This window comes from Balaenoptera ricei, chromosome 4 (assembly GCF_028023285.1).
Source record: "Balaenoptera ricei isolate mBalRic1 chromosome 4, mBalRic1.hap2, whole genome shotgun sequence".
Classification (NCBI taxonomy): Eukaryota; Metazoa; Chordata; class Mammalia; order Artiodactyla; family Balaenopteridae; genus Balaenoptera; species Balaenoptera ricei.
The window spans coordinates 88,620,533-88,636,986 of NC_082642.1; the positions used below are offsets into that span (position 1 = coordinate 88,620,533).

The 16,454-nt window shown below is 33.7% G+C and overlaps 1 protein-coding gene across 9 annotated transcripts in view; it reads left to right on the plus strand.

The window, feature by feature from the left end:
- DLG1 (discs large MAGUK scaffold protein 1) overlaps window positions 1–16,454 on the plus strand; it is a 288,055-nt gene that overhangs the window by 14,831 nt on the left and 256,770 nt on the right. For all 9 annotated transcript variants that reach the window (XM_059920818.1, XM_059920820.1, XM_059920821.1 and 6 more), the window contains one exon: window positions 3,728–3,894. In XM_059920818.1, the coding sequence (XP_059776801.1) occupies window positions 3,728–3,894 (167 nt within the window). The remainder of the gene's footprint in view (window positions 1–3,727; window positions 3,895–16,454) is intronic.

Below are 16,454 nucleotides of genomic sequence, written 5' to 3' on the forward strand. Positions count from 1 at the left end.
CACCTCCATTGTCTCGGAACACCCTAAAGATGAAGAAATGTGGACAAATGAAATAAAGTGTATAAACTTTGGAATGTTAGTCGAGATGGAATATGGGTCAAGATTAAAGATGTGTGTGTGTGTGTATATAAATACATTTTTTTAAGGAAAGTGATAATAACTGTGACAGACTGTCATCAGAAATGTCACCACACTGTACATATGTTAACAAATATTTCAGTACTTTTGCTTATGGTTTTAGTTAGCCAAGTATGGTAACTAATCTCTTTTTAAGTTGGGTCTTATCTGGCAATATCAGTTATCCTGACCATAGTAAGAAACAGATATCTAAATAGCTAAAATATTATAAAACCCACATATTGTATCCCATGCACTTTACTCATTTAAACTCCCCTAGACTCTCAATTCAGCTCATTTTTAAAAATTGTGATAAGATATATATAGCATAAAATTTACCATTTTTAAAAGAAGTGTGCAGTTCAGTGGCATTAAGTACATTCACGTTCAGTAGCTATCACCACTATTCATCTCTGGAACTTTTTCACCATCTCAAATTGAATTTCTTTACCCATTAAACAGTAACTCCCCATTCTCTCCTTATCCCAGTCCCTGGGAATAACTTCTCTTTCTGTCTCTATGAATTTGACTATTCTAGGTACCTCATATAAGTGGAATCATACAATATTTGTCTTTTTGTGTTTGGCTTACTCCACTTAGCATCGTGTCTTCAAGATTCATGCATCCATGTTGTAGATTGTATCAGAATTTCATTGCTTTTAAAGGCTGAATAATATTACATTGTTTGTATATACCACATTTTGTTTATTAACCATTCATCTGTTGATGAACATTTGGGTTGTTTTCACCTTTTGGATATTGTGAATAATGCTGCTATGAACATGGGTATATAAATATCTATTTGAGTCCTTACTTTCAATTCTTTTGGGAATATACCCAGAAGTGGAATTGCTGGATCAAATGGTGAGTCTGTGTTTTAATATTTTGATAAACCACCATACTGTTTTCCACAGTGGCTGCATCATTTTATATTCCTACCAGCAATGCACGAGGGTTTAATTTCTCCATATCCTTATCGACACTTGTTATTTACTGTTTTGTTGATAATAACCATCCTAGTGGGTGTTTACTCAGCTTGTTTTTTCTTAAATGTGATATCCTTAATAATGTGGATATTTGGTTCTCTAGTCCATAGGAGCTCAGATACAGCAAGTTAGAAAGGACTGTTCGATAGATTAATGTAAGACCTAGAAATGAGGTATTTCAATTGATAGTAGCAAGCTGCAAGTGAGCTTTTGAAAAATTCATAATAAAGTGTAGGGAACACTTTATTACTTGACCATACTAGATAGTAAAGTGTTACTCTGAATTATATTAGTCTAGATCTCTGTTGTCCTCTACCGTAGCCATTAGCCATATGTGGGTACCTAAATTAATTAAAACTAAATAAAATTATAAGTTCAGTTCCTCAGTCACACTAGTCACATTTTAAATTCTCAAGAGCCATATATAGCTAGTGGCTACCATATTGGACAGTATAGCTATAGAACATTTATCACTGCAGATAGTTAGTTTGGACAGCACTGGCCTAAAATTTTAAGCGATGTTATTAAAGGACAGTATATCAGTATTTCTGCTAGTTAATTATAGAATGAAAGGTCACATAGAAATTTAAGGTTTGAAACTTGACTTACAGTATTGGAAAATATAATAAAAATTTTATGTAGTGATGTGGGCTATTCATATTGAGACTGGTAACTAACCAATTGATCAACACTCATTTAGTGCTCTTGGGGGGGCATAATACTGTACTAGGAGCTCTGTTTTTTGTTTGTTTGTTTTGGGGGGGTAAGAGATCTCTATAGACAGGTAGGTAGATAGATCTACAAATATTCATCTCCTACATATATAAAAAATATACCTCTTACATATATAGAAATACATGTCCTGCTACATAAATATATACATACTCTCACACACATATATATCTTCTAGAAAAAAAATTTTTTCCCTAATATTTTCTGGAAAATAGTCTGTATTTAAGTTTCCCTGTTCTTGTCACAATGTCTTTTGTAGTTCATCCCCCCTCCCCAACCTTCCCCAAACACACACACACACACACACACACACACACACACACACACACCAGTTAAGGCTCTGACATTGCAGTTAGTTGGTGTGTCTTTTTTGTTTCCTTTATACAGAAATTCTTACTTTCAAACAATTTATTTTCCCTTTCGTGACATTGCTTTCTAAAGATACCAGGCCAGTTGTCTTGTAGAATGTCTCCCTCTGAATCAGTTTTGTTGATTGCTTTTCTGGTGTCATTTAACTTGTTCCTCTGTCCCCTGTATTCCCTCAGAACTAGAAGTTGGTTCTAAAGACTTAGGTTCAGATTAAACAATTTTTGTTTGGTAAGAACCATTTGTAGCTAATGCTCTGAATTTGAGTTTTTAATTTTTTCCATGATGGTTATGTGAACAGTTTTATATAGTGATTCATGGTTTATAAAATGCTTTCACATACAATTTTCTGCAGCAATATTAACATCCTGTGAAGTAGGTCGATACTTTTCTCACTGTCAGACCTGAGTTTTTATTAGCCCTTTATCTAGAAAGTTCTACAATTCCACTGGTTATCAAAACTAAAAAGGGAGTTACTTTGTCTCTAGTATCTTCTGATGTTGTTTTTTAAGGGAGATACTAATCTTTTCATCATATTGAGAAAACAAGAAATAAAAGTTATTCTTTCTAAATATTATTTACAGTTATTTTATTTGATTCTATACAAGATAATACCCCATCTTTACTGTTAAATAATAATTTCCCTCCTTTAAAAAAACCAACTCAAAATTATACCAGGAGGTGAATAAAAAACTAGTAGTGGTGTACTTAAACATGATATAACTACCACTCAGAGCTTCTGAGCAGCATGAATAACCACTGTTAATATACTAAGTTCATATAATTCCAGCTGATAGCAGAGTAACTTGATCTTCCAAATTATCCTGTGCTGCTATAAGTACATTTATCATTTCTTTTAGAGTTTTGTCATACTTTTAACTGATTATTTCTAAAATAACAAAATGTTTTAACTTACTATTTCAAATATTCAAGTTTGAGGCTATCTAAAAAATACTTCCTAGTTCTTTGATTTTATTTTAATGTATTATTCTTCTTTTGTTTTACTTTGGTTACAAGGGCAGTTGAAACCACTTGAGGGGTTTACATTCCCAGCCTGGATATTGGTGATAAAAAATATAAAATATCAGTGATGACTTATGTCTGCAGAATTCACAATAATGGTATGAACTACTGTCTGTTAGGAGCCAAGTGTGTGCCAGTGTGCACTTTACATGTATTGCACTGAATACTTGAAACAATTCACAATGATAAGAGGCAAGTTATCAGAGATTAAGTAACTTGCCTATACATGTAGCTAATTGATGACGGAATAGGGATTTGAACTCAGCACTGACTTCGAAGTATAAAAAGCCTGTGACTTTTACACTGTGCCCTGCAGGCTCTGATATGACTGTGACATAATAAAATGAGAAAATATTCACTGTATAAGTACATTATAAGATTGGATTTATTTTACTAATCTAGAGTAAAAATTTTGCTTTTGAGTTACGTTGTTTCAGCAATGCATAGTTTAATTAGAAAATACAAATACTTTTGAATTTTTCTTTTCCTTTCCTCACATCTAGATATTCAAGAATTTTATGAAGTGACCTTACTGGATAATCCAAAATGTATAGATCGTTCAAAGCAGTCTGAACCAATACAGCCTGTGAATACTTGGGAAATTTCCAGCCTTCCAAGCACTACTGTGACTTCAGAAACACTACCAAGTAGCCTTAGCCCTAGTGTAGAGGTAAGATAAAAAAACTTTTCCTTAAGCCATTTTTCAGTGATCGATTAATTGGGGCTACTAAGTTTTCTGATTTTATTAAAATGGATATTTTGTGGAAGTATCATTTATAATAGAATAAAAAGGATGGGATTGAAAATACTTTTGGAAGGAAAAGCTCAGAATTTCTGGTACCCCTGTCTTAAAATGTTGTGAATGGTTCAAGGTCTGAAATACTTGACTATTAAAGTATTACTTTAGTCTTACTTAGTATTAATACTTCAGGCTTATTAATATTACTTAAAGTATATTACTTTATTAAAAATTACTTTGCATGGTAGACCTTAGTGAGGCTCTATCTGTGCAATAATTAGATGGAAACTACTTTGAAAAGATGGTTTTGCTCTGGTATTTTTTCTCAGAAAGCAGTTGCTACATTTTCCCCAAGGATTCTCTGTTTATTGGCTTGAAGGATTGCATTGTTAAATCTCACTAGAGACTGATCAAGAAATCTTAAGGACAGCATTGGTTTCTCTATTTCTTTTTGTAGCTAAAACTCTTATTTCTTTGAATTTTCATAACTGTTTTAGTAATGTTCTTTTTTTGTTGTGATCTACTGTTGCTGGTAGATATGACATAACAGAGATATGAAGCATTTTGTAATGAGGATTCTGTCTGAGGAACATTAGTCATTTGAAGGTGGTTGTCTGACTGACTTTGATTCTAGTATCTTAGTGCTGGAGAAGTGCCTGGAAAATTGAATCAGGGAAAAGTAGTGGTAGGCAGCAACCAGACAGCCCTTTGGTAATGAAACAGATTCTCAGTTTTCTCTTATATTAAATAGCATAGAAGTATAGAATTTTAGAGCAGGAAGAATCAGAGAACATCTGATCCCTCCCCTTCATCTTAAAGATGAGGAAACTGAGATCCAGAAGAAAATGAATGACTTGACCCAGCTTATTTGGCTAATTTGGGCAAGTTTACCTTTGGATTTTAGGCATCTTAATACCCATTTCACAGTTCTGTTTACTAATCGTAGTATGTCCTTGTATTTTTCTCTTTGGTTAGAGAATGTAGTGTTGTATTGCCTATGTATCTTTATTTTTCTCTTCTCTTACTTTCATCATCATTTTCTCTTAGATAGTTTCAATTTCCATTCCCTTTAATTGATACATCATTTGCACTTATGTTAGTCCATTTCACATAGATTTTTAAAATGTTAATCAGTAATACAGTTTCTGTTTCACATTTATTGTGGTCCTAGGTTAAAAAATTTTAAGAAACATGTTAAATTTTAAGAGAATTGGCTTCTTATTAATAACTTAATTATTTTTCTATTGTCTGATTTATGATGCTCAACTATGATTATAAAGCATAGAGTTCTTGAAGTTGATTTGTCTGTTTTTTTAGGTGATTGTTTAGATAATGGCTTACTCAGTGTAACCAGTAAATGTTCATTAAGGTTAAATAAGTGGACAGTTCTGCAAGCTGCAAGTTAATTTCCATATAGATTTCAGTCTGAAAGATCAACTGTGCATTGAATTCCATTAAGAATGGTATTGGAAACATTTCAACTTTTATAAAATCATGAGGCACTGGTACCTAGAATGCTTTTTGCGTTGCTGGTTTCTGCATGTCCTGAAAGGTATATTATGGACATAATAAAGGTATCTAAAATTAAGAGGAGAATAAGACCTTTCAGACTGAAATATCAGATCTTATTAATTAGGAATGTGGAGGAGAAGGGAGTATGGTTACAAAATGTTGTTTAGGGCTTGGCGCATGGAAGATGCTGTAGTAATGTTTGAAATCTGTACCCATTCATGGGTGGACTTAGTAAGGGGAACATGGGGATATATCCATCAAGTCCTAGATTTGTAAAAAGAGAAAAACCTGTGAGCTAAGGTCAGTTAAAGGTAAGTACTGTTTTTCAGAGAGGACGGGATACCCTGAAGATATTAGTCTGAAAATGCAAATAGTTTTGAAACACACTGGTGGATGACAGTCATAAGACTTAAAAAAAAAGCTTGGAATATTTGGAGATTTGATTTCTTTTGAGGGAAAGAAGGAAAGTATGTTCCCCTATTACCCATTCATTTATGCTTCATTTGGACAGAAAACTTGGATAAGTGACCTTTAACTTGATCTCTCATTTCAATTCCTACTTTAAACTCTTAGGGGCACAATGTTTAGGACTGAAAAGAGAGTTGGATAATTTAATTCACCTCAAGTGTTTTGCAGTTGAAGAGAATCCACTGACTCAAAACAAATGCAGAAAAAGTTTTTATTGGACTATAACTTGAAAAAAATTAAAATCATGAAAATATTTTGTCTTGTACAAAAAAATTAGATTATTATTACACTGTGCACTAATTTTTGGATTAAAAAGTAAGATAATCTTTTTCTGACAAAATTGCATGCAACATGATCTTGTCTCTTTCACTCTGTGTTCACTTTTGCAGGACTATCTTAAAGAGAGTTATTTTTGCAAAAATTATTTGAGATTGATCAATTTCCACCAGGGCTTGCCTCTCTTATTCTCTTAAAGTAAAAATCTTTGTCTTGTAAAGCATCTATCCACTTTTCTTTCTCTTTTTTTTTTTTTTTAACAGTTGGTAACGGATCTAACTCTTGCCAGATTCCCATTTGTCAGTTAATATGTGGCCTTGTGAGTGTGTTTCTTCTGTTTCTTCTGATGTAGTAAAATGAAAATTAATACCATTTATTTTTAAAGTGACATAATTAGTATTCCATTTAGTTATAACTTTTTTTGGTTTTGGTATGTCTTTCTTTTACTTTGAACATATGTCTAGTGAGATGTTTGCATACGTTTGCTTAATATTAATGATTGTTTGTGGGTAATGGGGATTTTTTTTTTTAGTACTTTTCTGTTACTTTTTAAAAATAATGAGCATGTGTCATTTTTATAAAAACAAATCTATTCTAAAATAAGAACAATTACTTTTAGAGATTGTAAAGAAGAATATATGAAAGGAAGCAAAATGCAAGAGTAGGAGAAATTGTCTGATTTAAGGAGAAATTCCTACAAAGAAGGATGCACTATTCTATCTTAGTTCTTTGGGGCTGCTATAACAGAATACCATAGACTAAGTGGCTTATAAACAACACAGATTTATTCCTCACAGTTCTGGAGGCTGGGAAGTCTAAGATCAGGTCACTGATAGATTCACTGTCTAGTGAGATCTCACTTCCTGGTTCATTGATGGCCATCTTTTTGCTATGTCCTTATCATTGAGGACGGTGTGAGGAAGCTTTCTGGGGTCTCTTTTATAAGGGCATTAATGCCATTCACAAAAGCTCCACTCTCAAGACCTAATCACCTCCCAAAGGCCCCATTTCCTAATATTAGGTTGGCCAAAAAGTTCACTCGGTTTTTTCTGTAAGATGGCTCTATTAGTGCTTAGTTGTCTTTAACTTCATTTGAAAAAATTTTGTTAGATTGTATGGTGACAGCTGTCATATCAGCGTACATTTAAAAAAAAACTTACCAGAATTGGTGAATTTTTGTGTAGCCATTTTAATATTGAAGATAGAAGAAAAAAGCAACATTTTTGGCATATTATGCTTTATTATTTCAAGAAAGGTAAAAACACAACTGAAATGCAAAAAAAAGATTTGTGCAGTGTATGGAGAAGGTGCTGTGACTAATCGAATGTGTCAAAAGTGGTTTGCAAAGTTTTGTGCTGGAGATTTCTCGCTGGACAGTTCTCCACAGTTGGGTAGACTACTTGAAGTTGATAGCCATCAAATTGAGACATTAAGTGAGAACAATCAACATTATACCACGTGGGAGATAGCTGACATACTCAAACTATCCAAATCAAGCGTTGAAAATCATTTGCACCAGCTTGGTTATATTCATCGCTTTGATGTTTGGGTTGCACGTAAGTTAAGTGAAAAAAACCTTCTTAACAGTGTTCCTGCATGTGATTCTCTATTTAAACGTAACGAAATGTTCCGTTTTTAAAACAAATTGTGACGGGCAATGAAAAGTGGATACTGTACAATAATGTGGAACGGAAGAGATGGTGGGGCAAGCAAAATGAACCACCACCAACCACACCAAAGGCCGGTCTTCGTGCAGAGGAGGTGATGTTGTGTATATGGTGGGATTGGAAGGGAGTCCTCTATTATGAGGTCCTTCCGGAAAACCAAACGTTTAATTCCAACAAGTACTGCTCCCAGTTAGACCAACTGAAAGCAGCACTCGATGAAAAGCTTCCAGAATTAGTCAACAGAAAACGCATAATCTTCCATCAGGGTGACGCAAGACCGCATATTTCTTTGATGACCAGGCAAAAACTGTTACAGCTTGGCTGGGAAGTTCTGATTCATCTGCCGTATTCACCAGGCATTGCACCTTCGGATTTCCTTTTATTTCGGTCTTTACAAAATTCTCTTAATGGAAAAAATTTCAGTTCCCTGGAAGACTGTAAAAGGCACCTGGAAGAGTTCTTTGATCAAAAAGATAAAAAGTTTTGGGAAGATGGAATTATGAAGTTGCCTGAAAAATGGCAGAAGGTAGTGGAACAAAACAGTGAGTACATTGTTCAATAAAATTCTTGGTGAAAATGAAAAATATGTCTTTTATTTTTACTTAAAACCGAAGGAACTTTTTGGCCACTCCAATACCGTCACGTTGGGGGTTAGAATTTCAACCTGTGAATTTGGAGGGGGACACAAACATTTAGTCTGTGGCAATCCTATTCCTGATGATACAGTACGTTTCAAATGGATCAAAAGGTTAAAAAAAAAATGAAACCATAAAAATAAACTTTTCAGTCTTTTTTGGATAGAGGGAAAGCTTTTCTAAGCACAACAAAGAAAACCTTGAAAAATTCAAAGAAAAGGTTAAGAATACTGACTGTAGAATTTCTTTGTGGATTTTACAAAGTTTGATTGTCTGAACTTTGATTATAGAATTTCTGTATCTTAAAAGATACAGTGAACAAATAAATGTTACACTGGGAAAACATTTTGTCACATTTATGAAAAGGAACTAATTTCTAACCCTTTTAACTCAAGAAACCTCTTACCGATCAATAAGAAGAAAAAAGCCAAATTCAATAGGGAAGTGACCAAAGGACATGAATGGGCAGTTTGGAGAAAAAGAAATACAAATGGGCCAATAAGCCTATGAAGAGATGTTCAATGTAACTTTAAAAAATGCAAATTAAATTGACAGAATATTTTTAACTAACTTGATTGTCAAAGATTAATTAAATGTGAGGAAGCAGAAACTCTTATTCTGTTGGTAGGAGAATACAGTGGTGTAGCAGTTTTGAAAGACAGCCTGACGGTATATACTCATATCCTTTGATCCAGTATATGTCACAGATGTACTCTCGAAAATTATTAATATATATTTAAAAATATATGCCTGCTCATTGCAGTATTATTTGTAATATTAATAAAAAACAAAACAATCTAAATGATTATCAGTAAGAAACTGGATAAACATCATACAGCCACTTAATGTAATATAAAATAGCAGGCATAAAAATATAGTCTCTATATCTACTATATGTTATTAAATGATTGAAAGCAGGTTGCAGATCAGAAGGTGTAGTATGATTCTGTGAAAAAGAAAGTATTAATTAACCTAAAGTAGGTTAAGAAGAATACCCACTTTCAGTAATGTACTCTTGTTTTCAGTTGTTCCTGCTATCTCTAGGTCTCCTGTATCAGATGGGGACTGATGGAACTCCTTCTGAGTTCATCTTTATGGGAGGGAAATTATCTGACTCAGTGGTATAGGGAGGATATCTCTTTTCCCCTTCTCTTTGACCTTGTATTTAATGCTTTAAAGTAATCCATGTGCTTTAATTTAAGTAGAGTTAGGAGACAATAGAGTGGAAGTGTATATTCAGCCTGCCAGGTTTAATCTGAAGTCCTCTAAATACTAACTTTAAAAAATTTATTGAAGTTCTTTGTAATATTCGTATATAAAGGTCCACAAATTATAAATGTACAGCTTGCTGAATTACTGCATTGTGAATACATCAGGCCAGGGGAAAAAAATGAAATGACTGCTAACGGATTCTGGAATTAGATAGTGATGATCGTTGCAACTGATCATTGCTAACGGATTCTGGAATTAGATAGAGATGATCGTTCACAACTCTGTGAATATACTAAAGACCACTGAATTGTACACTTTAAAATTTGGTGAATTTTATGGTATGTCCATTAAATCTCAATTAAAAAAAGAAATATACCAGTACCCCCAAAATCTCCCTTGTACCTTTCCTATTCACTACCTAATTCCTTTTCCTTAAAGGACCATCCTGATTTCTAACACCATAGATTAGTTTTGCCTCTTTTAAAACTATATATTAACACATTCATACAGTATGTACTCTAGCTTCTTGTGTCTAGCTTTTTTCTTACACTTGTGAATTTCTTCCATGATTTGAAGTTTTTTCATTATTACTGCTGTATAGTATTCCATTGTATGATACACCACACTATATTTATCCATTCTATTGATGGTGGATATTTGACTTGTTTCCAGTTTTGGGTTAGTGCTGCTTTGAATATTCTTTTACAGTTATTTCTGCCATAGCATAATGTTTAAGTTCTTAAAAATCATCATACTATGCAAAGGTGTGCAGTAAAAACCATAGGGCTTATGTCTTGAGAAAATAGGGGACTCAAAACTTAAAACTTGGTGAGTGCCACATTTAAAAAAGGTAAGAACCTAATAAAATGGCAGCACAGTTTCACACATTAAGTGACTAAGAAATGCATAACATTACAATAAATATGACATTTTACGTTGAAAAAAATCTTGTTTGCTATGGGAGTGTGTGTGCGGGTTGCAACTTGTGAGTTACTGTGAAGTGCTGGCAGGGAGAGTTATCTGAAAGCGGATGAAAAGTTATAACACCAGATATGGATGAGTGTGACTCGTAACACTCAAAACTAAAGCCTGAAATATGTGCATTTTATGTATTCCTATGTGGCTCACTTCTTCTGGGTTCAGTTTTCTGCCCTTACCTAGTGTTTCTCACAGACAAGATTGAGCATAAGCAAACATGAAATTTGTGCTTTGTTCATACTGTTTCCTAATATATCAGTTGTGTTGGAACAAATTTGCATTTTCAGAACATTATAGCAGAACTGAGTGTGTATGTTTTTTGGGCACCTGTGTATGCATTTCTGTTGGGTATATACCCAATTATGAAAATGATACATTTAGTTTTAGAACATAATGGAAACTGTTTTGTGGAGTGATTATGCCTGTTTTTATAATTACCACCAGTATGTGCAAGTTTCATTTGTTTCGCATAATTGTCAACACTTGTTATTGTCAGTCTTTTTATTAATAATTTCAACCATTCCAGTAGGTGTACTGTAGGTGTACTGGTACTTCATATTGTTGTATTTGTACTTTCCTTATCATTAACAAGATTAACAATTAACAAACACCTTTTCATATGTTTATTGTTCATTTTCTATCTTTTTGAAGTGTCCAAGTTTTTAACACTTTTTTTGTTGCTTTACATCTTCTATCTTATTGATTTGTAGGAGGTCTCTATCTGGATATGATTCTTTTTTTTTTTTTTTTTCTAATTCAAAACCATTTTTGATATTCTAGTTCCTTTGAATTTGTATATAAATTTAATTTTTTGGCTTTTTTAATGACATACAATTGACTTACTATATTATATTAGTTTCAGGTATACAACATAGTGATTAGATATTTTTATAGACTAGACTCCAAAAAAAGGTGCTACAATATACTGACTATATACCCTGTACTGTACATTACATATTTTTTTTCACACACACACACTGTATTTTATTTTTACAAGAGATAAGTAGACTGACACCAAGCATTGTACATGGATGACCACAACAAAAGCAACAATGATTGCAATTACCAAACATGAAACACAGTCATACTATGTCATAATATTGACATTCAGTCCAGTAATCCTCCACTGTAACAGCTCCTTTACTTTGCAGTGAAAATTGATTTGTATATTCTTTGCCTCTGAGTCTTTGTGGGATTTTTTTTTTTAATTCTGACAGAAAGTCACAAAAATTATACTCATCCTCATCAGTTCACTCAGTCCCATGTAATTAATTTTTTTTTTCATCTTGATCTTTTGTTAGCACTTTTATGAGTTCATCAGTTTTTCATTAGAGTTCTGAAAATGCTTATTCATTCAGTTCAGCAGTACAGTCAGTTACCAGAAACCTGTACTTGTCAGAGTCTTTTCCATGAATTTCTTGAAGATGAAAGCCTTTTATAGGAACATATTTGCAAAAGCATCAGAGTACACCCAGAACTGTCTGTAAATGACAAAAGACTTAAAAATGACCACTGTTAAAGATTTGATGAAAGTTCATAATAATGCAGTTGACAAGAAAATTAGTTATTTCTGAGATATACATTTTAAAGTAATAACTAGGATTATTACTTATAACATTATACCAGAACATATAAGATTTTTAGAAATTTCATGTAATGTCTGAAACATTTATATTAACATATTTCCATACATATTTCCATACAAATACAAATATAAGATTTTTAGAAATTTCATGTAATGTCTGAAACATTTATTATTAACATATTTCCATACAAATAACCCAATGAAAGTTTAGTATTAGTTGTTTTGTTTGTTTTTTTATACTGCAGGTTCTTATTAGGCATCAATTTTATACACATCAGTGTATACATGTCAATCCCAATCGCCCAATTCAGCACACCACCATCCCCACCCCACCGCAGTTTTCCCCCCTTGGTGTCCATATGTCCATTCTCTACATCTGTGTCTCAACTTCTGCCCTGCAAACTGGCTCATCTGTACCATTTTTCTAGGTTCCACATACATGCATTAATATATGATATTTGTTTTTCTCTTTCTGACTTACTTCACTCTGTATGACAGTCTCTAGATCCATCCACGTCTCAACAAATGACTCAATTTCGTTCCTTTTTATGGCTGAGTAATATTCCATTGTATATATGTACCACAACTTCTTTATCCATTCGTCTGTTGATGGGCATTTAGGTTGCTTCCATGACCTGGCTATTGTAAATAGTGCTGCAATGAACATTCGGGTGCATGTGTCTTTTTGAATTATGGTTTTCTCTGGGTATATGCCCAGTAGTGGGATTGCTGGGTCATATGGTAATTCTATTTTTAGTTTTTTAAGGAACCTCCATATTGTTCTCCATAGTGGCTGTATCAATTTACATTCCCACCAACAGTGCAAGAGGGTTCCCTTTTCTCCACACCCTCTCCAGCATTTGTTGTTTGTTGATTTTCTGATGATGCCCATTCTAACAGGAGTGAGGTGATACCTCATTGTAGTTTTGATTTGCATTTCTCTAATAATTAGTGATGTTGAGCATCTTTTCATGTGCTTCGTGGCTGCCTGTATGTCTTCTTTGGAGAAATGTCTATTTAGGTCTTCTGCCCATTTTTGGATTAGGGTGTTTGTTTCTTTAATATTGAGCTGAATGAGCTGTTTATATATTTTGGAGATTAATCCTTTGTCCGTGGATTCGTTTGCAAATATTTTCTCCCATTCTGAGGGTTGTCTTTTCGTCTTGTTTATGGTTTCCTTTGCTGTGCAAAAGCTTTGAAGTTTCATTAGGTCCCATTTGTTTATTTTTGTTTTTATTTCCATTACTCTAGGAGGTGGATCAAAAAAGATCTTGCTGTGATGTATGTCAAAGAGTGTTCTTCCTATGTTTTCCTCTAAGAGTTTTATAGTGTCCAGTCTTATATTTAGGTCTCTAATCCATTTTGAGTTTATTTTTGTGTATGGTGTTAGGGAGTATTCTAATTTCATTCTTTTACATGTAGCTATCCAGTTTTCCCAGCACCATTTATTGAAGAGACTGTCTTTTCTCCATTGTATATCTTTGCCTCCTTTGTCATAGATTAGTTGACCATAGGTGCGTGGGTTAATCTCTGGGCTTTCTATCTTGTTCCATTGATCTATGTTTCTGTTTTTGTGCCAGTACCATATTGTCTTGATTACTGTAGCTTTGTAGTAGAGTCTGAAGTCAGGGAGTCTGATTCCTCCAGCTCCATTTTTTTGCCTCAAGACTGCTTTGGCTATTCGGGGTCTTTTGTGTCTCCATACAAATTTTAAGATGATTTGTTCTAGCTCCGTAAAAAATGCCATTGGTAATTTGATAGGGATTGCATTGAATCTGTAGATTGCTTTGGGTAGTATACTCATTTTCACAATGTTGATTCTTCCAATCCAAGAACATGGTATATCTCTCCATCTGTTGGTATCATCTTTAATTTCTTTCATCAGTGTCTTATAGTTTTCTGCATACAGGTCTTTTGTCTCCCTAGGTAGGTTTATTCCTAGGTATTTTATTCTTTTTGTTGCAATGGTAAATGGGAGTGTTTCCATAATTTCTCTTTCAGATTTTTCATCATTAGTGTATAGGAATGCAAGAGATTTCTGTGCATTAATTTTGTATCCTGCAACTTTACCATATTCATTAATTAGCTCTAGCAGTTTTCTGGTGGCAGTTTTAGGATTCTCTATGTATAGTATCATGTCATCCGCAAACAGTGACAGTTTTACTTCTTCTTTTCCAATTTGTATTCCTTTTATTTCTTTTTCTTCTCTGATTGCCATGGCTAGGACTTCCAGAAGTATGTTGAATAATAGTGGTGAGAGTGGACATCCTTGTCTCGTTCCTGATCTTAGAGGAAATGCTTTCAGTTTTTCACCATTGAGAATGATGTTTGCTGTGGGTTTGTCATATATGGCCTTTATTATGTTGAGGTAGGTTCCCTCTATGCCCACTTTCTGGAGAGTTTTTATCATAAATGGGTGTTGAATTTTGTCGAAAGCTTTTTCTGCATCTATTGAGATGATCATACGGTTTTTATTCTTCAATTTGGTAATATGGTGTATCACATTGATTGATTTGCGTATATTGAAGAATCCTTGCATCCCTGGAATAAATCCCACTTGATCGTGGTGTATGATCCTTTTAATGTGTTGTTGGATTCTGTTTGCTAGTATTTTGTTGAGGATTTTTGCATCTATATTCATCAGTGATATTGGTCTGTAATTTTCTTTTTTTGTAGTATCTTTGTCTGGTTTTGGTATCAGGGTGATGGTGGCCTCATAGAATGAGTTTGGGAGTGTTCCTTCCTCTGCAATTTTTTGGAAGAGTTTGAGAAGGATAGGTGTTAGCTCTTCTCTAAATGTTTGATAGAATTCACCTGTGAAGCCATCTGGTCCTGGACTTTTGTTTGTTGGAAGATTTTTAATCACAGATTCAATTTCATTACTTGTGATTGGTCTGTTCATATTTTCTGTTTCTTCCTGGTTCAGTCTTGGAAGGTTATACCTTTCTAAAAATTTGTCCATTTCTTCCAGGTTGTCCATTTTATTGGCGTAAAGTTGCTTGTAGTAGTCTCTTAGGATGCTTTGTATTTCTGCGGTGTCTGTTGTAACTTCTCCTTTTTCATTTCTGATTTTATTGATTTGAGTCCTCTCCCTCTTTTTCTTGATGAGTCTGGCTAATGGCTTATCAATTTTGTTTATCTTCTCAAAGAACCAACTTTTAGTTTTATTGATCTTTGCTATTGTTTTCTTTGTTTCTATTTCATTTATTTCTGCTCTGATCTTTATGATTTCTTTCCTTCTGCTAACTTTGGGTTTTGTTTGTTCTTCTTTCTCTAGTTTCTTTAGGTGTAAGGTTAGATTGTTTATTTGAGGTTTTTCTTGTTTCTTTAGGTAGGCTTGTATAGCTATAAACTTCCCTCTTAGAACTGCTTTCGCTGCATCCCATAGGTTTTGGGTCGTCGTATTTTCATTGTCATTTGTCTCTAGGTATTTTTTGATTTCCTCTTTGATTTCTTCAGTGATCTCTTGGTTATTTAGTAACGTATTGTTTAGCCTCCATGTGTTTGTCTTTTTTCCGTTTTTTTCCCTGTAATTTATTTCTAATCTCATAGCGTTGTGGTCCGAAAAGATGCTTGATATGATTTCAGTTTTCTTAAATTTACTGAGGCTTGATTTGTGACCCAAGATGTGATCTATCCTGGAAAATGTTCCGTGCACACTTGAGAAGAACGTGTAGTCTGCTGTTTTTGGATGGAATGTCCTATATATATCAATTAAATCTATCTGGTCTATTGTGTCATTTAAAGCTTCTGTTTCCTTATTTATTTTCATTTTGGATGATCTGTCCATTGGTGTAAGTGAGGTGTTAAAGTCCCCCACTATGATTGTGTTACTGTCAATTTCCTCTTTTATAGCTGTTAGCAGTTGCCTTATGTATTGAGGTGCTCCTATGTTGGGTGCATATATATTTATAATTGTTATATCTTCTTCTTGGATTGATCCCTTGATCATTGTGTAGTGTCCTTCCTTGTCTCTTGTAACATTCTTTATTTTAAAGTCTATTTTATCTGATATGAGTATAGCTACTCCAGCTTTCTTTTGATTTCCATTTGCGTGGAATATCTTTTTCCATCCCCTCACTTTCAGTCTGTATGTGTCCCTAGGTCTAAAGTGGGTCTCTTGTAGACAGCATATATATGGGTCTTGTTTTTGTATCC